Source organism: Camelus ferus, chromosome 14 (assembly GCF_009834535.1).
Source record: "Camelus ferus isolate YT-003-E chromosome 14, BCGSAC_Cfer_1.0, whole genome shotgun sequence".
NCBI classification, from domain to species: domain Eukaryota; kingdom Metazoa; phylum Chordata; class Mammalia; order Artiodactyla; family Camelidae; genus Camelus; species Camelus ferus.
The window spans coordinates 4,542,856-4,566,529 of NC_045709.1; the positions used below are offsets into that span (position 1 = coordinate 4,542,856).

Here is a 23,674-nt window from a genome sequence, read left to right on the forward strand (position 1 = left end):
GAGTGCTACTTCTGTAAAAACCTCTTGGAGTCCCCTACAGAGTTTGTTGGACCTTCTTTGAACACTTGTAGCACTTGGTTCAGACGCCTAAGACAGCACTTACTTTAATTTGGCTTAAAAATCTCTTACCTGTTAAACAAGGAGTCCCTGAGGGTAAGAACTAAGTCTTGCTCGGGCTATTAGAAGACCTTATTTAATAAACAAATGAGAGAGAATCGATGTCCTTGGCAGTGGGTTTCAATGTAATTTTATAGAAAGGGAAGATTTATAAAGTCAACGACCAAATAGTTACAGAGTATTGTTCAAATTACCCAGTAGGAGGGTATTAGAAATGACAGACTTTATATCACTAAATTAAGAATACGAAATATTTGTTTACTCTTTACTACAGAGATAGTGTGTGTGTACATAAATAAAATACTTGTTTACTCTTTACTGCAAAGACAGCAATAATAGTAATGCAATAAAAAGGAACATCAAAACTTTTAAAAATGAGGAGATATTTGGAAGTAGGGAGATAAATGGATTAAACAAAATAGTACAAGTAAGGTGATGCTAAAATGGCAAGTTAAGTGTGACTGTTGATTCACAGTGGCTTCATCCTCTGTAGTGTCACTAAATATTCTTTCTCTGGATTCACAGCATCTTCATCCACCCAGTCACCCAGTCCAGTTCTCCTGCCAGCCACCTCTTATGAACAGTCATCAAGTTCTGTCTATTTTATCTCTTACATACTTAAAAATGTCTCCAAGACCTCCTTTCGAATAAGTGTTTGCCAGATCTAACAGAACGAGGCTGCACTATGTAGACTTTGCCAAGACATACCTCCATCCAACAGATTAGTGGTCCTCAAAGTGTGGTCCTCAGACCTCCTGGGGTCCTTGAGATCCATTCAGGGGATCCTCAGTATCTAAGCTATCTTTATAGCAACACTAGGGTCAGAATTTGCTTTTTTACTTTGTAGACATTTGCACTGATGAGTAAAATGCTGGCGCCTTAGAATAATCAAGGAAAGTTGATGTGAAAACTCAGGCATTCTTCATGGCTACAGACTTCAAAGGTTTTTTTTTAAAGCCAGTTTCACTTAAGAATATCCTTGATGGAATAAATGCTATTATTTTTATTAAGTCTTAATACTTGAATATACATCTTTTTAATATTATGTGGGATGAAATGGAAAGTATGTACTGAAGCACTTCTGCTACATAACTAAGTATGATTGTCATAAAATAGATAAACAAGTTCATACTGTATAGCACGGGAAATTATATTCAATATCGTGTAGTAACTTACCATGAAAAAGAATATGAAAACAAATATATGTATGTTCATGTATGACTGAAGCATTATGCTGTACACCAGAAATCGACACAACTGACTATACTTCAGTAAAAGTATATATATACAAAAAAAATTTGATTGTCACAAAGTAAAGCACTCATGAGATTGTTTGAGTTTTAAGAAGGAAAAAAAAAATCCCTTTTCTGGAGATTGACAAAATATATTTGTATATTAATGCCACTGATAAAATCTGAGTTAAACAAAAAACAACAAATTTTTGTTGATCACAGTATTTTCCACTCGAAGGTGACCACGGGACCACCTTTTTTATTCAGCGAATGTTGAGAAACATCCGAAAGAGCCATTTTCAAAGTGTGGTCTGGGACACCTAAGAATCTCTGATCCTCTCACGAGTTCTGTACCGTCAGAAGTATTTCATAATATACTAAGGCGTTCTTTTTCTTTTTCATTCTCATTCTCTCAAAGGTGTACAGTGGAGTTTACTAGAGGCCGCATGATGTGCAATACTGTAACAGATTCAATACAGAAGTAGATACGAGGCTCTAGTAAGCCAGACAGTAAAGAGATCTGAAAAAGTGTAAAACAGGGTCACTTTTCTCCTTAATTTAAAAAAAGGGATTATTTTCCTATAATGGAAAAGAATCTGAAAAAGAATATATATATATATATATATATACGACTGAATCACTTTGCTGTACACCTGAAACTAGCACAATATTGTAAACCAACTATATGTCAATAAAAAAATTTTTAAATAGAAAAAAATGGTTATTAAACAAATAAACTGTACTATACTAACATGCTGCTGATACATCAAAAATCTCTCAGTTTAGATCTGTAATATCCCAAATATTTACAAATATAACCCACATAAACGAAAGCTCTATGAGGTCCGCATTAACTCTGATGAATGCGAAGGAGTTCCGAGACCAAAGAACACTCCTGAGAGCAGAATCACTCGTGTGGTAACTGTTATTTTTCCCTGCACAGCATCAATTCCTTTCTTTTTTGATATCTGTACTCTAATTTTCCCTTAACTCAATCCCCTGGCTCAAGGGAAGGCATTTGATTCAGGCTTGTGTATCCAGCCATGCCTGAGTCCAGATTAACCCTACATTTTTCAACTACATGAACCAGTAAATTGTCACTTGACTCCAAAAGAATCCCATTTCAATACACCAGGGTTCCAGGAAATACAGTTTGAGAAATGATGATCAAATCATTGTGCTGTTTATAGCTGAGTATTGACATAAACTTGAATTTTCAGTTGTGTTCTTGATCTTGGCAAGTCTTACTATCTATTAGTTTAATGGGACTTTGGCTTAATTATGTTATGATTTTGGTAACAGATTAACTGATGAATAGATATATTTATACAATAATAAACATATTAGGAAATTCTCAGTAAATTCAGACATGTCCAATTGAGAAGATACACTAAACAAATAATTATAATAACACAGTCATCTTCTGCTTAAGATAGCCACTGGTCAATTTCTCCCAGGTAACTATTACTCAAGGATTAGTTTTAATCATTATTTTTGCCCACAAAACCTTCTCTGACTATCCAGAATAGGTTAGGTCCCATGATGATTAAAATGTCTTCACTGTTCTTACATTTTTGCCTTCAAAGCAGTCATCACAGTTTTAGTGAACTCTTTGATGATTTGTTCAACGTGTTTCTTTCCCATTAGAATGTAAGCCCCATGTTGTCTCTTGGTCACCACTCTGTCCCTAGGATACAGCTTAGTGCTTGGTATACAGTATGCATATACTCAATTACATTGCAGAATGAATACATGAATGTGGGGGTGTCATGATAGAAGTGAAGGGTGCTGTGGGAGAGTAAACAAAGAGAGTCAACCCGGGTTAGGAGAACAGAGAAGTCCTTCTGGAGTAAAGACACCTGAGCAGCAAGAGGAAGAATTGAGTAGGAATGTCATCCAGGTGTGGAGAGGTGGGAGAGGAGTCTACTAGAGTGAGGGGTAGTGTCTGAATGTAAGATGACCTAAGAAAAGGAGTCTAGAGCCAAATTATGAAGGACCACTTGAGGCCTTTATCTCAAGAGTTTAGACTTTATACCAATAACACTTAGGAGCCATTTAAAGACAGGAAGTTGGGAAATAGTACATCTTTTTGCTTTAAAAGGAAATCCTGATCAGGATGTACAGAATTGTTCCAGGGCAAGAAAGACTGGAGGTAGTGGACCAGTTAGGTGACATGATTAATTCAGGTGAGAAACAGTGTGGCTTGGACTGGGCTGGAAGCAGAAGCTCTGTGAATTCCTTCAATCATTTTTTTTTAATTGAAGTATAGTTAGTTACAATGTGTCGATTTCTGGTGTACAGCACAGTGTCCCAATCATGCATATACATACATATTTTCATTTCATATTCTTTTTCATCAAAGGTTATTACAAGATATTGAAAATAGTTTCCTGTGCTATACAGAAGAAACTTTTTAAAAATCTATGTTTATATATAGTGGCTAACATTTGTAAATCTCAAACTCCCGAATTTATCCCTTCCCACCCCTTTTCCCTAGTAACCATAAGATCATTTACTATGTCTAAGAGTCTGTTTCTGTTTTGTAGATAAGTTCATAGTGTCCTTTTTTTCTGATTCCACATATGAGTGATATCATATGGTATTTTTCTTTTTCCTTCTGGGTTAATTCACTTAGAATCCATGTTGCTGCAAATGGCATTATTTTATTCATTTTTATGGCTGAGTAGTATTCCATTGTATAAATATACCACGACTTTTTTATCCTTCAATCATTTTTCATTGAACATGTATTTACTGTGTACCTACTATATACCAGGCAACATTCTAGGAAATGGGGATATAGAGGTGAATAATACATGATAAAATCCTTGAACATACAGAGTTTACATACTAATTGAGGAGTGAAATGTTGACAAATTAAAGTCAATTAATAGGCCAGAAACTTTCATTACCCTTGAAGAAGCAACATGTGGACTGACAGCAGGGTTTCCAATCCAGCCTGTGGATGCGGGAACACAGTGGGATGACATCTTTAGGGTACGATGGGAAAATCACTGTCATGGGGTAGGGATGTCACTTGAAGAACTCTGTAGGAATGTAATGTATGGTCTTATAAATGAAGCTACTGGGTCAAATAGACCAGAACATGATTCAAAGTTTTGAGGGAACTTCTTGTAATCTGAGGATCAAGATATCAAGGAATAAAAGACACATAACAAACACTGAAAAAGAACAGAAGGGGCTATAGTAAAGTCACTGTGGGTTTAGATATTATTACACGTTAAAAAATCTTTGATCCTAGTAAAGATTTACTTTAAAAAGGTGAAATATAGAATTGTTTCCCAAAAGAAGAAAAAGAAGAAGGAAGAGAAAGAGAAGGAAATAACCCTTACTTCTCAAAGTTAACAAACAAAAAGTAGAAAGAGGCCCAGGAGTGCATGGAGTAGGGGACCAATGTTAATTATTTTTCTATTAGAGTTTGAAAAAAATTTTTCTTCCTCTTTCCCCGTCAAACTTGACGTACATATATACACAAATGCTAAAAGCATTGAATTTGAACACACCATTGCATTTGTCTGGGTGCTTTTTTAACACAACCTGGTTACTCTTCCACAACTTGTGCTGAGTTCTACGTGTTTAATTGAGAACCCAAGCTTTGGTAACTCAGAGATACGTCATTTGTGAAAGATCTTCCCCATGGAAGTGCCCTTTACAGAATTACGCAGAAAGAGAACATAAAAGTAAAACGTATTAACAAAAAGTGGAAACATCCTAAGTTTGTATACATGTTTAAATTGGCCAGAACCTCCAGTCCTTCCTGCTGAAGATGTATCAGACTCTGTTAGCGATGTTCGTATTTTCATTTTCTTCCCAAGGGGCACAATTCTGAATAGAGACTTTTTAAGAACCCTAGAAAGTTTTCCTTAGCAAGAAAATTAACATTGAACACCACCACCATCTCAGCTTTGTGTAACATCCTTCTTTCCTGAGTGCCAGCTGGATGAGCCCTCCTGGGTGGCCTACCTCTGCGTATACCCCTCTTATTTTTAGGACACTGAAAGAAAATAACTGCCCAGCAGTAGGAACGACATAGACCGACCTCTGGAGGAATGCAGTCTATGGTCTTACGTTGAGGATACTAGGTCCTACTCCTCTCACTGTACCGTTTCTTTTTTTAACTCAGAGTTAGTGCCTACAGGCTCTCCGCTACCACATTCCAAATCCACTTCGCTCAAAGACACTTTGAGGGCACAGAAGCAGGGATTTGGGAAGAGGGTTCTGGTTTTTCCAAGCCTGCCAAAAAAAATCAGAACCTATATTTGAAACCATGATAAAGGCTGCACCCTCAGGATCCCTGAGGGTGTTCTTTGCTGAATTTTTTTGAGGAGGAAGGACTGGGAAGGGTGGGAAGGAGAAGTAGATAGAAAAGATCTTCAAAGATCACCAAGTCCAATTTTCTAAATGCTATCGGGGAAACTGAGGCTCAAGGATGCTTACTGCCCCGGGAATGTCTGTGATGTCACCTTTATCCCCGACCAAAGCGTTCATCTGCCTCTCTCCCAGCCCATCTCTTGGGCTGCCAGAAAGGCAGCTGAGGATGGGCAAGTAGCATCTGGAACCGCTGGAACGACCCACAGCCTCCTCCTCTGAGGGCCCCGAGGGGGGAAGGAGGAGGCCTTTCAGTGAGGGAGTAAGAGAGGGAGGGCGAAAGGAAGGAAGGGGAGCCAGAGGTGGGAGTGGAAGCGGCAGCTTCGCTCGGGGCTGATTGGCTCCCAGGGCCAGCCCTCCCAAAGCGGTTTATAAGAGTTGGGGCGGCCGGGCGCCCTGCCCGCTCGCCCGCGCGCCCCAGGAGCAGCGCCCGGCTCTGAGCGCCCCACGTCGAGGCCCGCCTGGCCGCGCGCGGGCTCCGCGCCGCCTTCGGAGTTGGCCGCGGGCAGACGAGCCAGGGAGGGCAGGCGAGTGCCCGAGGCAGCGGGCCGAGCGCCATGCGCCGCGCCAGCCGAGACTACACCAAGTACCTGCGCGGCTCTGAGGAGATGGGCAGCGGCGGCGCCGGCGCCCCGCACGAGGGCCCCCTGCACGCCCCGCCGCCGCCCGCGCCGCCCGCGCCCGCCGCCGCCGCCGCCGCCGCCGCCGCCTCCCGCTCCACGTTCGTGGCCCTCCTGGGGCTGGGGCTGGGCCAGGTCGTGTGCAGCGTCGCCCTGTTCCTCTACTTCCGAGCGCAGGTGAGTGCTCGCCTCCCAGGGGCGCGCGCGCGCGCGGCCGGGGCGCACCCACCTCGGTCCTCTCCCGCTCGCAGGGGATGGAGCCCGGGCCCCCGGCTTGGCTCCCCAGATCTTGCATATTCTGGAGGGCAAAGTGACTCCGAAAAGGGAGCGTCCGGCTCGGGGACAGCCTGGCGCGCGGCTGGGCGCACTGGCCTCTGGCCCCTGCGCGCGCACCCAGCCCCGCCGCGCGCTGAGGCTGGGCTCGCCCGGCCTCGTGCGTTTGAATTTCCCCCGGCGAGACCGCATTGGCCGCTCACCTTTTCTGGAAGTTACTGCACATTTTTCTCCTTCATACATTTCCCACTTGGAGCAAAGAATGAACTATGTCAACTTAGGGGGAAAAAAAAATTGAGCGCCTCCAATTAGGCATCGATTTTTTTCCCTTCCTACCCATCACTGGGAGGAATTGCGTCCCTGGGGCCGGCGGCTTTGCACCGCGCGCGGCTAAGCGCGATGCGTGGGCTGCCAGCAGCTGCTGGAGCACCGAGGGGCGATGCCCAAGTCACCAGATGGACCGAATGACATAGCGCGACCAGAGAAGCCTGGTCTCGGTACCCGGGCTCCGCTCGCGCGAGGTGAAAAAAAGAGAAAGGGGCCCACGTGCCTTCTCACGAAGGTGCGCCGAGGAAGAAAGTGTGTGTGGACGCGGTGAAGTGCTCTCTCCTGACACAGCCTCGCGACAATCTAGCGAATAACCAAGCTTTTCAAAGATGAGGAAGACTGCTAGGAACTGCAGAGAGATAGTAGGAAGGAAGGGGTAAATTTGTAACATTATGCTTTCTGGTGGTTTTTGCTCTTGTGTTTTCTTGGAAATTGCAGTGCAGTTGGTTGGATTCATTCAAATATTCTTGTCTGGTGCTGTGAACTCTCTCAAAGGAAGTGGGGGGCTGACTGTGCATTTTTTTTTTTTATGGGAAAAGAGAGTTGGGTTTGGACTTCATTGGTTTTCAGATTCAAAGGTGATTACTAAACCAAACTGGATGCATCAAAACACGGCATTGCTTGGGTTGTGCGGGGTTTGACATGTGCTAGTCTTGAACTCCATTACTTGTGATCGTAGGCTTTATGTTAAATATTCATTACCCATTAATTTGCATTTTACAGACTTAGTTTGATGATCTAGTAAAACAAATGTAGACATACTCTGTGCAGTGCGTTAGGAAATCTGCATTATAATCTTTTTCTTTTGAGGAAATTTTGTTTCCTACAAAAAACAACTTTTGAGTGGTTTATTTGTGACATAGATTACACAAATCTATATGAAATTGATGGAACGTTTTTCTTTCATTGGAGTATGCTGCAGTCAAGAATGAGTGATTTATCCATTTTCCCATCCAGCATATGATTCCGTACCTCCATTTAATGCTTGCATAATTTATGCCTGTATTTCACATTGCACTATTAAACGGTATAGAATGTAAGTTAAGAATCATTTATTCAACATGCAGTGTCCATCTATTATGTGTGGGGCATGATGCCAGGTAATGAAGGGGCCTCTAACCAAAGACTTTACATTCTTAGTCAAATAAGAGAGGAGCTTTCAGAAATGGATAGAGGATGCCCTGGTTCTCTCTTTTTTGGCTGTTCTGACACCTTAGAATGAGGAATGAATGAGTTCTAGGGACCAGGGACAGCTTAGATTGGCAGGAACCATGGAAATCGGTGTGACCATTTAGGAAAGAATGACTTGCTGGGCTGTTCAGCTTCTTTGTAGGGATTCTCAGCATTAATGGTCTGGTGGGCTGAGGGCTCTGGCTTTCTGATGATCTTCATCCTAACTGAGCAGTCTTGATGTCACATCGATAATAGTGAAACATTCAACTTCTTTTTTTCCCCCAAAGTAAACATGTAAGTTAGTAAGCCTAGCTGGAAGTTTTTCACTTGGAAAATTTAATGTCATCAAATTTCTGGGTACAGTTTTCCTAAATGCCACGAAGATTGAGTTTATCCAAGACTTACGCAAAATATATTAGCCACTACTCTGAACCCAACTTTGTACTGCATTTTTGAAAGGACATCTCCTTCAGGAAAGAAGTAATAGTAGGGGCCGTGTTTTCATAGGAACACACCACTAGATATGATTGCATTTTACTGAGTGTGGTATCTGCCTTTGATACCTAAAGGAGTCCTCATCATTTACAGAGACATTCGGAAGTAGTTTCAAATAAAATGAGATGTTTGGAATTTGTTTCAAAATAACAGGTGGGGTGGGTGAGGGGACAGGGAAGTGGTTGCTTATAGATGAAACGAGATTGTCCAATCACACTGGCTCTTGTTGAAGCTCTGTGCCAGGTACCTGGACGTTCACTCTGTAATTATTTCCACTTTTACATATGCTGGAAGCCTTCTTTCAAACATCTGGCCAAGAGAATAGATTCAGTTTGACCTGACAATGATTTAATATTTTCACTTACATTTGTTCCTTTGGATTAGAACTTAGTACCGAATAAGAGAGTTTTTTGATTTCCGCTGAAGTTTTAGGTCAGCTACTTGGGTTTTCTGAATGCATTTGAATTAGAATGAAATCATCTACTATCATGTAACATGTTTGCAGTTTACAGTGAAAAAAAAAAAAAGGAAGAAAAGAAAAGGGATCTAGTTTTATTGTTTTTGTTTAAAGGTGGTAGCTATGCAAATTATTGAGAAAAAAACAGTTCAATTTAGTTTTAAATGCATTGAGACGAATGCCCCAAATAGTGTAAAACTTATACTGACTTTAAACAAAATTTTCCCTTCTCAGCTTATGTTTAAATAGTTAAGCAGCCTCCTGAATGTTTGCAGATTGCCTGTGCCTAGATTAAAAAAAAAAAAAAAAGTACTAGATCCAGTGGAGATTGGCTTTTCCCCCACCAACCTTGCCAGAGAAAAAACAGCATGTGGCTTGTGCTATATATTTACCACATAGTATTCATACTTTGGTTTACAAAGAAAAAAAGAAAAAACCTTCTAAAATGTTGCTTTTAAATTTTATGTGTGCTTTAAAAAAAAAAAAAAGTCCATATAATCATATTCAAAGTTTAGAGTTTGGCTACAAGATAAACTTTTCAGAAAACTCAATCTCTGTTCCCTTTTAATTCCTTCCCCCAAGCCCTTAATACGCACACTAACCTCCCTGGGCTGTTTGTTACCCAAACAGGAGAGCAATCACTACCCAAAATCTGATGCAGAGATGTGTAGGCTGTCTGCTTGAAAAAAAAAACCCAGAAAACAAAGTAGCACAAATGTCAAGCATCCTGCCTCGTTTAACCCTACAAATGATTACTATTTTTTTTTTAAACTGAGTTCATGTCATATGAATTGCATTATATGATAGATGTATTCTTGAAGTCCATTTTCAGTCAGATGTTCAAGATTTACTTACTATGTTCAGTCATTTCTAGGCACAATGAATTCATTTGTAACTCAGTTTACTGTGATTTTTTTTCTTTGATGACGTTCTTCTCTATCTTCTTCTGTCATGTGTAAGTTCCTTGAAGATAAGGACTGCCTGTTTTACTTACTGCCTTATTTACAGCATCCAGCCTAGTGCCTGACATGTTGAATTTCCCGAAAAAGTTTTCAGATGATTTGCAACGCTAGAAACATACCCATTTTTAATTTGTAATGTGTAAATGATCTCATTAGTGGCTAAAATAGATGAAAAAGTATAATTGTTTCCATCCTGCAAATTCTCTATCCAGACTGCTGCGTCAGGGGATGGGTTGTTGGGGAGGTTCCATTGTTCAGTGAGGTTTGTGGAGTGTCCGGCACCAATCCCAGGCCCTGCCCTGCAGCCCCTGCAGCATCAAGACCGCAGGAGCAGAGGCCCTCATTGGCCCGTGTGTGCGTAGCTGGCCCTGCTTCCCCCCAGCATCTCTCCTCCTCCCTTTCTCCTGGGCTCCACTTTCAGGAAAGGAGAGATGCAGGAGCCCTGGAATAACAAAGATATTTGGTTCTAGGTTAAAATTAACATCTCTAACGTATGACCCTTAAGTACCCAAAATAAGTGAGTCTAGCAAAATTAATTATGCCATACTTTCATTTGGGAAAACAATTGATGACATTTTATAAATGTTTTAGCTCTAGTGTGACCTTCTGAAACAGTGGTTCCCACCTGCACCTTAGAAACACTTGGGGAGACACTCGGTTGACCCTTCCCCTTAAGGGTGTTGATTAAATTGGCCAAGGGTGGGATCTGGGCACAGACTTTTTTTTTAAGAGAGAAGAGACAAAATCTTTGCATTATATATCTTTGCATCAAGCCATAAGCCATTATTGACCATTGCAGTATTTTTGTACCAATTGATATTATTTGTGAAAAAATTGTAAAATTGGAGTCCAAGGAAATTAGGAGACATTTTAAGAGCAAACTATATTTGTACGTTTGGTATTTGAAAGCAGAACTGCTCAAACTTTAATGGGCATCAGGACCTATATGGGATCTAGTTGGAATGCAGATTCCCAGGCACTGCCCAGGGCGGGGCCTGACCTTCTGCATCTCTAACAAGCTCCCGGGGAGCCTGGGACGCTGCAGGTGTTTGGACGGTACTTGTGGCAGGGAGAGTAGCAGGGGCTGCCGCTTCTGTTGATGGCGTTTAGCTTGTCAGCAGGATGGAAGCTTAGTCAGTTTTAGGGTCCCCAGGCATTGCCCACTCATTCCAAATTGTTCCTTACTGCCGAGCCTGGCTTACCGAGCCAGCCGAAGCCTTTGCATGACTCTTCCGTCTTGAGGTCTGAACTCAATGATCCTTCATATCAGTTGTCCAAGCTCCTCTGGTTTTGTGGGAAACTCCTTGGTATAAGTGAGCTTTAAAAAAAAAAAAAAAAAAAGAAGTATAGAATCGAAGAAGGCTTGCCTTACATGAAAACTCACATTTTCTGTCTCATACTAATTCTTTAAAAAAAAATAAAAAACAAACATAGGTTGCAAATAGTTTCGCTTTGTGAGTGACGCCCTTCCCGGGATTATAGATAATCCTTATATTTGCAAGAGTGGAATGACAAAATTTGTTTCAGCGGATGCTCAGTTGTTGAAAGGTGATTATTTCATTTTGCAACTCACGGATATGAAGAGGGTACGGACTCATTTATTTCTGATGGTTGGTTAATAAATCCGCACATCTTCTGATGACTTTTAGAAAGATAGACCAGGGAAAGAGAGACATGGTATGCATTGACTGGGCTTTGGTTATTGCCAACTTTTGTTATTTTTCCTTTTTTCATCTAGCCTGTACCTAATAAGCAAATGCACATGGAGTGCCTTGAATTTTTTGAGAGAAGAGGACAATAAATTAAACTGCTATTATTAAAACAGTTAGACAGCTAATTATCTCTACCCTTTACTTGGCAGTTGAAACCCCTCCTAAGGCTTGTCATAGCCACAGGAGGAGAAGGCAGATAATTCCAACAAAAGAGTAATACTTACAGAAATGCTTATTCTGGTACCTGCTTTAACCGGGTAACCAGCTAATAACTCGATGGAGATATTTTGGTTGGGACAATCCCTTACTCTACAAGAATTTTAGCATCTTTTCAACGTGTATCCATGTAGCTTGCTTCTGCCATGAGCCCCCCTCATCCCATGTGACACCATACATCACCACACTCATTCTCAGGCATCCATCCCCTGACAGACGTACCAACAAGATGTACTAGGTTAAGAAAACTGATGAAAGATTCAACAAAAAGGGAAATTATGCTTCTGGCTTCAGATTTTCTTTGAGGTTAGGAAATGGATTTCTCCTTCCCTTCTTTGGCTGATTAAAATATACATTGGTTAAGGGGAAAAGCCAGACAAACATAGCAGCTAAACATGATGTTAATTTCACCTGATTTATGTCAGCCTCATGCGAATTAGAAGCCAATGTTTTCACCAACTCAAGGGTAATTGTATTTCCTATTAATTGTTGGGGACATAAAAACTTTTGCAAGATTTTTTTGTCCTTAAGTCACACTTCATTAAATAGCAGAATGATCAATGACAACCACACTGACGTCCTCATGTTCTTCCCTCAGATGGATCCTAATAGAATATCAGAAGATGACACTCACTGCATTAATAGAATTTTCAAACTCCACGAAAACACGGACTTGCAAGATACAACTCTGGAGGGTCAAGACTCAAAATTAATACCTGATTCGTGTAAGAGAATTAAACAGGCCTTTCAAGCAGCTGTGCAGAAGGTGAGTTGACCTTGAGATTATGAACGAGTCAAGGGCCCTCACTGGCTCTCTTACGACTGAAAATTAAAACTGGCTAAGTGCTGTTGGCTTTGTTCTTTTTTTATTTTAATAGTTTGTAAAGGAGCTAATGTGAATTTTTTTTAGCAGAATTCTTTTGAAGTTGGTAATAGTTAATTATGGTGACCAGTGATATTCATGCAAATATTCTTTTCTATTCTCTTTCTTTTCTTTCTTCCTTCCTTCCTCCCTTCCTTCCTCTCTTTTCTTCCTCCCTTCCTTCCTCCCTTTTTTCTTTCTTTCTTTCTTTCTTTCTTTCTTTCTTTCTTTCTTTCTTTCTTTCTTTCTTTCTTTCTTTCTTTCTTTCTTTCTTTCTTTCTTTCTTTTCTTTCTTTCTTTCTTTCTTTCTTTTCTTTCTTTCTTAGGGATTTAAATTCACACTTGGAAAGAGGACAAGGATGGTTTGTGGTCCTCAGTGGATCAGTTTGCTAGCTTGAATCCCCTGTCTCAGAAACCATTCCCTCAGCTCACAGGATTCTCTGCTAGCTCTTTCCTTTATATTTGGTTTTGGGATGGTAGGATTCCCTATTCCACATCTGTTGACCCAGGAGAATAGCTATAGCTGGTCCACTGAGGTCATCTGAGGTCGGGGGGGAGGCAAGTAGAGCGGGAACTGATGTGGTGAGTGAGGTGGAAATTCTCTGCCCGTTTTTGCATTCCCCGGGAGAGCTGGGTGAGAAGGGAGGAGGTGGGGACAGAGGAGACTGGTGACTTCTCTTACACCGACAGCTCCAGTTGAGAAACACTGTAATAACTGCCTGTTTTACTTCCCTGGATAAAGCTGCTTGAGAATTCTGCGGCCCTGGAATTGCTTTGTTTACTGACTCCACCAAACACTGGGTAGAACCTAGTGATGCCACTGCGTGCCCATCTGTACGCATTGCATACTTACATGCCCCTCTGCATGGATTCTTGTGTCCACCCATACATTTGGGCTGTTTCTGATCATCTTAGAGGAAACTCTGAAGTCCTCAAATTCTTTAAATCTAAATTGAAGTTTAATATATATTTCAATATTTTATCTTTAATAAAATATCTGTTTCTTTTTTGAAGATTCACATATAGTGATAGCATTTTTAAAAAAGAGGCTATGTGTTGGGGGTAGAGGTAGGGTGATGCTTTGTGTAACCCTTAAAGCTGATATTTGCTATATTTCATCAAATCAAAGGTACCAGTTTTCAACTTTATTATTTTATGCATCACAAAGAAAGAAAAAAACATTCACTAAAAAATTAAACATGATCGTCATAAATTCAAGTTGCATCTCAATTTCAGTGATGCTGAAATGTAAAAACATATACATCATAGAATCAATAAAGTACATATTGCTCTAGAGCTAAAAGAGCATATTTCTTATAAATATTACATTTTCATTATGATTAGTGTGTAGGTGCTCAGCTAGCTTTATGCAGTAAATGCATATTTTAAAATTTGGGTCTAAATTTGATCTTTTTATCGTATATTGTGACTTTTGAGCTCTAGCAACAGCAGTCCCACTAGTCTAATTCATATTCTTATGTTCTATAACATTTTCTTTTTCCGCTTTTGCAAAGAACTAACTTTACTAAATAAAAAGAACAGAAAAATGGGCAACCTCAGGTTTTTCACTAGGAGAAGAAATTGGAAATTGAATGACTCATACCGTATTTACCTCTGCCCATAGCATCTTAATTCATGTACATATTGCAGGAAAAACTGTAGGATGTGAAGTCAGATAAACTGGCTTTTGAATAAGTGTGATCTTGGGAAAGTATTTAGTATTTCTTCGCTTTGGCTTCCTTATGTTTATGATGCTCACAGTACCTCCCTAGCAGGATTGAGATTAATTTGAGATAATAGATGTAAAGGTGCTGAGGGCTGGAAATACAAGTATGCACTCGGTAAATGTTTATATGTTACTTTTACTGCCACTATTATTAATTCATTGTCATTATTGATGATTTAATCAAAGGCATATTTTTAAAGTATAGAGCAGGTTTGATCATTTTTCCAAGAGTGCATCTGAACAGTATCACACTGAAGCAAGTTGCAGAAAACCACTGTCATGTTTTTACCATCAGCAACAATTGAGTTGAGTACATACTATCCTTTAGGAAACTTCTAGGTCTATTTAAGAGAGCGTGTTCTTAAGGCATTTACAAGCTACATGTTGAGGGATAGTGCCTTAGTGGAGGAGAGAAAGCCATCACATTTGCAAGACCCTCAATTTAAAATTATCATCAAAAATCCTGATCTACGTTGGGGCAAAGGGGACCTACTGAGCTGTGTGTTGTGAAATCTAATACTCAATTTGATGTATTTTTTAAATTGAGGTATCATTGATTTACAATATTGTGTTAGTTTCAGGTGTACAGCAAAGTGACTCAGCTTTCTTTTTTCAGATTATATTCCATTATAGGTTATTATAAGATATTGGATATAATTCTCTGTGCTATACAGTAAATCCTTTTTGCTTATCTGTCTTATGTATAGTAGTTTATATCTGTTAATCCCATACTCTTAATTTGTCACTCTTTCTCTCCCTTTCCCCTTTGGTAACTGTAAGTTTGTGTTCTGTCTGTGAGTTTGTTTCTGTTTTGCATGTAGATTCATTTGTATTATTTTCTAGATTCCACCTATCAGTGATATATTTAAAAAAGAATGAAATATTGCCATTTGCAGCAACATGGATGGGCCTAGAGAATATTATTCTTAGTGAAGTGAAGTCAGGCATAGAAAGACAGATTCTAATTCCTTTTTTATTGTTTTGTTCTATGTTTTATTTTCATTAGTCTGCCTTTTATCGTCTTAACTCCCAAATACTGAGTAATCTATCTATAGGCAACATTTACATGCATTAGAGATGATCTGTTAGTTCAAAACTGAACCACTAATTAAGGTAATTCTGGTTAAGTAAATGATCACCTCCTAATTTTCTGTTTAGCTCAATCCATATTTTATCTCCTTACCATGAAAAAAGAGGTAAACTTTCAATTTCACTGGTGTCTTGGTTCTTAAACATTATACTTTAGGTTGCTTCTGGAAGAATAAATATGCAAGATCTGCCAAGATAATTTTGAAAATAAGTAATATTAAGAAGAACAGACACCATTAACAGTTAGTTATGAGAATGCAAGGATGAGTCATCTTAAAAGTGAAAGGAGAAAAACATTCTCATCTCACAGATACTGAGAAGGGATTGACAGAATTTTGCACTTATTTCTGATGTCTGAAATCCACTAGTAAATAGCACGACTTGGATTCTTGATGTTATCCTAAATAGCTCAAACTAAAAGTCAGCTAATGATGAAAAAGAGGAGCAATTCTCTCAATATTAGGAACACATCAAAGATGCCCACTGTCCCCATGTTATTTAACATTGTTCAGCACATGCGATTACATGTGAGAATGAAATAAAATATATAAAAGGTGGAACTTGCACGTGATATGATTGTGTACTTGGGAAAATTCAAACCAACGGAAAGGCTACAAGCAAAATACACCAGTTTGTGAAAGTTAATAGGTAGTGATCACTAGCTGTCCTTATTTCAAATAACAATTAGAAAATAGGAATGAAAGATTTTATTCACAACTTTTAAAAAGCCCTAAAAATTAGCTTCACGAGGAATGTACAAAGCTTATGGAAATAAAACTAGAAAACTCTACAGAGGCATTTAAAATAGGATTGGATAATGTAAAGACGGAAATACACAAAGTCATACCCACGAAAGAGAACGAACACCTTAGAGAAGCCCTCATTGTGTGCTGTGAATGTCTATGTGTATATAATTTAATATAAAAGTATTTTGAATAAATGGGCAGAGTTTGAATTATTCAAAAATGATACTGGGACAGTTTGTTTGCTATTTAAAAAAAAAAAAAGTGATATCCTGAGTGAAAATAAATCCCAGATGGAGAGAGATGGCCAATTATCTGCTCCCCGGCCATTCTGTGCCTTCTGCTGCCTCAGTGAACGTTCTGCCCCTCCCTGTCCCATCAGGACTTCCCCGGTCATTGTCCCGTTTCCTTTAAGCTTCCTAAGTGACTGTCTACAGTAGAGGATGACAAACCATTGTGTACTGAAAGATGCTGATGAATAAAAATGACAGAATTTTCATTATTTTATTTTATCTAAAAAAATTTTTTAGAACTGTTTTTTGTGCAACTTTATTTATTTATTTAGAGAGGAAGGGAACTAGGTTTACTGATTTATTTTTAGATGGAGGTGCTGGGAATTGAACCTAGGACCTCATGCATGCTAAGCACCCACTCTACCACGGAGCTATCCCCTCCCTACAGAATTTTCACCATTTTAAGAGTCTGTTGGAGACCAGGTGCCTTGTTCCCGACGAGTAAGACTATGAGAGATTCAGTACCTGACAAGCCAGAAGGAGAAAGATTGGTGGGCAGACAAGCATAGTCAACTGCTCTTATTAAAGACACCCTGTTTTGATGATTACTAATAGATTAGTGTGACTCACAATATGAGTAGAACTTTATTTTATTAATTTCACATTTTTTGGTCGCTCTGTAGGATTTTACCTGTTATTCCTGAGTAACGATATTACACCCAGGTCATTCTTTTTAAAGAATAAGAGCTTGTCACATTCTACCGTTGTGTGTTTGGAGGTAGAAGGTGCCGTTTCTTCTCCCAGCCCAGGGGATCTTGAGGAAGGAGACACGCTTTATCCACAGTCTTATGACTGGAATCAAACAATGTTTATCAAGGGCTAGGCACTTTGCTATAACCTCTCCTAGCACCGAGGATTTACGCTTCTCTTATCTTAGCCAAATAATGATTTGCCAAATGTGTTGTCCTGATGAGGATTATTGGTTAGTGTGGCATTCTGCATATCTTGCCAAAATCATCAGATTTCTCATTTCTCGTGCTGATGCTAAAAATAGGATGGAGGTACCAGGCATTCATAAGGAGGTTTGTGTCTTAGTTTTAGTTCTAATATAGATATTGGGTGAACCCGTAAAACACAATTACATTTGTGGCTGCTGTCATTATTGAGAGATCAACCCATCCAGTGGTAACAAACACTAGACATAGCACAATATCACATTCTGTGTGTGCAGAAAGTGATGTTTACCCAGCCCGACTTTGGTCAGACAAGTAATGCTGTTTTATCCTCCCTTTTTTTTTGTTTGTGGCTGGGTTTTCTTGGCTCTTTTTCCTCTTTAGCACAGAACACTGAAAGCCTCTTAGTGATCTAGCCCCACCAACCACAATTTACAGTCTATCATAACAGTCTGTGACAATAAAGAAAACACTGGTACAAATACGGTGTCCGATTTATAAAGCAATTCCTGTTCCAGCTTTGGCAGCCCCTCTGGCCCCTGCCATCCTGAGGAGTGAGGTGGGGAGCTCAGGCCTGAGCCGGGCACTTGGCCCTCAGACCTCCGGCCAGGCTTAGCGGGAAGCCATCTGTTTATTCACTGTTTATACATCCTGAGCCCTGAGGGCTGAGACTCGACTTGATGTCAGCATGCCCGGTTGTTGATTTCACCTTGGGTACCTGTTTGTGAAAAACTTCCCGAAACTGACTTTTATAAGTGTCTGAGGGTAACAACAAGGTCCTACTCTATAGCGCAGGGAACTATATTCAATAGCTTGTAATAGCCTGTAATGGAAACAAATCTGAAAGAGAATATGTGTGTGTGTGTGTGTGTGTGTGTGTGTGTGTGTAACTGAGTTACTACGCTGTACACCAGAAACTAACACAACACTGTAAATCAACTATACTTCAGTTAAAAAAATAAACATTAAAGCCATGAAAAAAAAAAAGTCTGAAAGGGTGATGTGGAGGAGAGAGATCAATATAGAAGTCATACCAGTCACCTTGCTGTTGTGACCAGAGACCCGTCACTCAGTGAACCAAGTAAGATAGAAGGTTTTTCGCTCGCGTGCACCAATCCAGAGGTGGCAGTTCAGGGCTGGCAGAGAGGCCCCCCCCCCTCCTCAACAGGTACCTTCCGCTGATGGTCCAAGTTGGCGTCTACGTTTGTTATCATTTCCAGACAGAGGGAAGGGAGAGAGAAAAAGTGAAGGCAAGACCTGGAAGTTGAGACGTCATCACCTCTAGTAGCATCTTATTGGCTGGAACTTGCTCATAAGATGACACTTCGATGCAAAGTAGGCTACACCCTCCAGCTGAAGGGGGTCGCCTATAACTAATCGGAAGGAGAGGATGGATTCCAGGAGCACAACGAGTGGTCTCCAATATTCACTAAACCCTGTTTAGGAAGGAAAATGGGCTCCCTATGTGAGCAAGAGTTAACTCTATGTACACACAAGTCTATGAAAAATTGACGTGGTCAAGATTGTATTTTATAAAAGTTAAAGCACTTTAGGATTACGCAGATCCCAGGAGACAGAGAAATTTAAAAGTAGATTTAACAGCATGCATCTTTTCGAGGAACTTTCACAGGCTGGTTTAGTCATATGCATCTGTGATCTTTGAATCAGCCTTGCTTCTCGCTTGCACAGTTTTTAGTCGGTTTTGTGGATTCAAGGGTATTAATGTAAAACCAGAAAGCTAGTCAGATGAAGTGATTGTCTTCTCCACATGCAAAGCTGATTCCTTAGAATTCCAATGTCAGTGACTGCAAGAAGCCTTGTAAGAACGAAAGTAGGTAAGAAATCAATTAAAACTTAAGTAGCTCCTAACTGCTTATGAAACTGTAATCATTGGAGTTGTTATGCAGCCATTATTTCTCGTCTGCTTTTTAGTGAAGTACACAGCAAAACCAACGGGAAAAAAATTAAGCCAATGCAGTATCTCTTTGCCTTTGTATATAAGAGCATGCGTCCCAAGAAAGTTTCTTGTAAACCCACAAGGCAACTTGGGGTTTGGGGGCAATGATGTTCCCAAATCATGATGTTAGTCATGTAGTGGTTTTCCAATGGGATTTCATCTCTGCCATAACAGTTTTGGGAACTGCAATTCAATCAACCCCAGTCATATCTAGCATTTATAAAAGCTGTCTTTATGGGAAAGCTGAAGTATGACCCACAGAATTTTCCTACAAAACCGAGGCCATCGACTGCCTTTGGCTCAACAACAGGCCATTGGCTGGGATGTGCTCAATCTCAGGGGAGACCCAGGGCAAAAGGTAGGAGGGTTTGCAAGAGGGAAATAACAGAGATGACCAGACAGCTGATGTTTGCTTGAACTTTTTGAAATTCAGGGTCTGAGAGGTCCGTTCTCTTGTGGCTTCCTCATCACTAGGGTGCTACCCCAGCCCTCAGTCTTTGCCCTTTGAGAATGCTAGTTGGTGGTGACGGTGGTGGTGGCAGCGGTGGTGATGGGAGTTGTAGCAGCTGCAGTAAAAATAATAATGATAATTAGAAACTGTGAGGCTGCTACCCATTAGAAAGTTTTGGTGAACCCAGAATCTCTTCTCCTCGGGGCCTCTACCTGCTTCTCATCTGATCTTCCCTTGCCTGGTGAGTGATGAGGTCAGCATTTCCATCAGTGCAAATCAGAAGCCAGAAGATGGTCTTACACACTTACTCATTGACTGTTCACCTCACCCCATCCTGTGAACTCCACCTCCTTACTAAACCTTCATATACGTCCGTCTACTCTGTGTCCTTACTGTTGTCACCAGTACAGGTGTCACCATCACCACCATCATCCTGTCTTGTCTGGACCACTGCCAGGGGCCACCCCATCCTTCAGCCCACTGCCTCTAGTCCATCCTCTCCACCGCTGAGTGACTTCTCAAATGCAGATCTGAACTTGTCACTTACTTTGCTGCTTAAGAAAATCCTTCAGCGGACCCCTGTAGTCATCAGGGTTAAAAAAAAAAAAAACAAAACCCTATAGTCATCAGGATCAAGCCTGAGCTGTTGAACATGTAACACCAAGTCTTCTGTGTCTTGGAACCTTCATTCCAACCCCAGCATCTCCAGACTCATTACCTTGTGCTCCCTCTCATCACCCAATCTCAGCTTGTGCTCAGTGGCCCCACCACAGGGAAGTGCCAGATGTTCCCTAACGTGGCTGTGCCCTCCCCCCGCCTGCTGTAACCATAAGCACAGTGAGGGCATAGAGGATATCTGTCCTGGACATGCAGCATCCTAACACCCTGCAGGATGCCTGCCCCTAGCGGCCATCAGCAAGCTTTGAGGGATGGACAATGGATGGATGGATGGATGGATGAAATATGGGTTTTCTGTACACATTCTTTATATGTCATTCTGGGCTCTTCTTTATGTACCGTCTTTAATTGTTTTTCAAAACTGAGCTCAGGCATTTCTTCCCAAAGGAGTCCCCCATCGGTGCCCGCCTGCCCACCTTTGGGGTTGGCAGCCCCTCCTGTGCACACCCAGGGTGTCTCGTATTCACCCCATCGCAGCATGGACCACAGAAGCTGGGTGCGGGTCTGACTCACCCGAATGTGAGCTTTCCAGGGACAGGGACTGTGTGATGTTTGCTGTGTCTCCCCAGTGGCAGGCACACAGCGAGCGCTCCATGAACGTTAAAAGAACCAGTTTAATGAATAACTGAGTGCTCTGTCTCATCCTTGTTCTTGGTGTCATCAGGTGACTGGTTATCAATGTTACCAGAACCTAGTCGCATTACCAGAGCCTGAAAGATTCTCATCAGGGGCTGGAGGTCACTCCCAAGCGTGGCCTTTTTCCTGCTTCTTTAAGGGGGGAGCTTCTTCCCTTTGGGGGGCATGAATGGGATGGAGACTTTGAGGCAGGCTAGGGAACCCTCCCTGGCCAGTCTGCCCCCTCCCCATCCCTCTCTGGCCTCATTTGTCCACAGTGGCTGGCTTGGTACCTCTGTTCCCCTTTGAGTTCCCTTCCTAGTAGTCAGAATCACTTTTGGGAGAGTCTGAAAGGGTGAGCCTTCTCAGAGGAGATGAGATTTTGTGGCTATCAGAAGCTGTGCTGATGGCAGGTGGCACGATTATATTTCAAGGGGCAGAAGTGAGCGGAGACACGGTAAGTGGCACAGTTCGTCCCAGAGGTCCCACTACAGTTACTCTGCCGAGCCCTTCAATTACACTTTTTTAACCCTAGCGCAAGACATTTTTAAATTGGCCTCTTTATGAAGACTAATACTGCCGTCATAAGGCTACTTTATGAAACCCCGAGGGGACCTTTAACTGTAGCAGAAACTTCCTCATTTAAACCATGAAGGTTAAACAATAAAAACTAATTTTCTATTCCCAGCATAGCCATCATGCTGCCAGGAAAGCATCACTCTGCTCTAGGAAAACAAGGGCACGGGATTCTCCAGCCCTTTGGTGGGTAGAGTCCATTATCTGTGTGCAAAGACATGTCGCCTTCAATCAGCAGGCTCCTTCTGGGAGAAATGAGCCCCCCGCGGGCTGTACTTGGCGCGGGAGGAGGAGGCCAGTTCCCATCCTGGTAAAGCTCTTCCCTGAGAGTTTCCAGAGACTTTCCAGAGATGCTTGCAAAGATGGTGGCAGTGGATTCAAGGAGGAGACGAAGAGATTAGGAGTTTCAGGGGGTGAGGGGGGGCGTGCCTGAGGGCAGGGGAGGGAGAATCTGTGTTGCAAAGACTTTAGTTTTGAGGGAGTTTTTAAAATCAATAGTTTATATTAAGAAATAAGGAATTTCAAGGATCAAAGGCCAAAGTTACACTTTCAAGTTGGAGATGGTTCTTAGCTTCAGGAGTAGCAGAGCTTATGCCTCAGCTACTGTCTCCCTGCCTCCCCAACACTCCCTAGACTTTGGGCCCCTCCCATGTCCCCCGCCCCCCAGCGCTGGCCTCCCTGTCCTGGTACCTTGTAGGGCTCTGCTCCAGGGAACCTGAGCTGAGAAACACATGCCTTTCGGAACATATATTGAGGTTTAACAGGACACTTAATGGATCTCGCTCTTTAAGTTCTTTGCTTTGAGGTGTTTTTGAACTGTCATCATTGACTCTTCTCAGCAAGCCTGGGGGGCCTCCAGCTCCATCCTGGCGCATATAAAGTGGCCCCACATCCTGTGGATTCAAAGTTCAGTGTGAGCTATAGGGGAAGAGGGGAGGAGGCGCAGACATCTATTCTAATCTTGTCTCCCTAGTTGCCCACAACGCCTGGCGGGTGTTCTTTCTGTGCCCAGTGTCCAGGAATGCTATGGAAATAAAATCTTTACAATTAGAGATGAGCTACTGATAAAACGGTAAGACATCTCTCCGAGGGAGCAGGTGTGCACTAAGTCTGCATGAACGGGCGGGCAGGAGACTTGTAGAGAGAACTGCCTCTAAGTAGTTCTGTGTGGCTCGAAAGTCCAGCGTCCTCAGAGGTGGTGGGGTGCAGGGGGTGCGGGGGGAGGAATAGCAGGAGAGCCTGGAGTGGCAACCGGCCCAGTTGTGCAAGGCTTATAAGCCCAGGCCAGGCATGGAGACTTGTTCCTGTAGTCTGCAGGCAGCCCCTGGGGGGTTTTCAGAAGAGGCGGGACTTGCTCTCCTGAGTACTTTCCGATGCTCTAGCAACGATGGACCAGTCTGAGGAAAGCAGGAGACCAGGAGAGGCGGTGAGAGGCTGCTGTTGTCATCCTAATGAGAAATGATGAAAGCTTGCAGGCAGGCAGTGGTACTCCGGCTGGAAAGGAAAGGATGGATTTCTGAGCTATTTACAAGGTGGAAGTCTGCAGGATTCCTCTGCAGGAATAGGAAACTGACTATTCATTTTCTGGAAACAACCCATGTGTGGCATTCATGTGCTAACTCGGCTGATGAATACGCTCTTCTTGTAGCTAGGTTGGAGAAGAATTACAGGAAGTATATCATTAAGATGTTAAAATGAATGCATTACATATGTTAACAAGTGTATGAACCCTGTATTATATCTGGCAAACGGGGTGTTAAATCCTTGTTCAACCAGCCAGATGTCCCTGCAGCTGCTGCTGCTATGGCAGAGGGAGGC

General features: G+C 41.7%; 1 protein-coding gene across 1 annotated transcript in view; it reads left to right on the forward strand.

The window, feature by feature from the left end:
- Positions 1-6,037: 6,037 nt before the first annotated feature.
- The window catches only part of TNFSF11 (TNF superfamily member 11), a 33,394-nt gene continuing 15,757 nt past the window's right edge, over positions 6,038-23,674 (forward strand). Inside the window, exons 1-2 of the mRNA XM_032496075.1 lie at positions 6,038-6,535; positions 12,572-12,739. Coding sequence (XP_032351966.1) covers positions 6,296-6,535; positions 12,572-12,739 — 408 coding nt within the window. The 5' untranslated portion in view covers positions 6,038-6,295. The remainder of the gene's footprint in view (positions 6,536-12,571; positions 12,740-23,674) is intronic.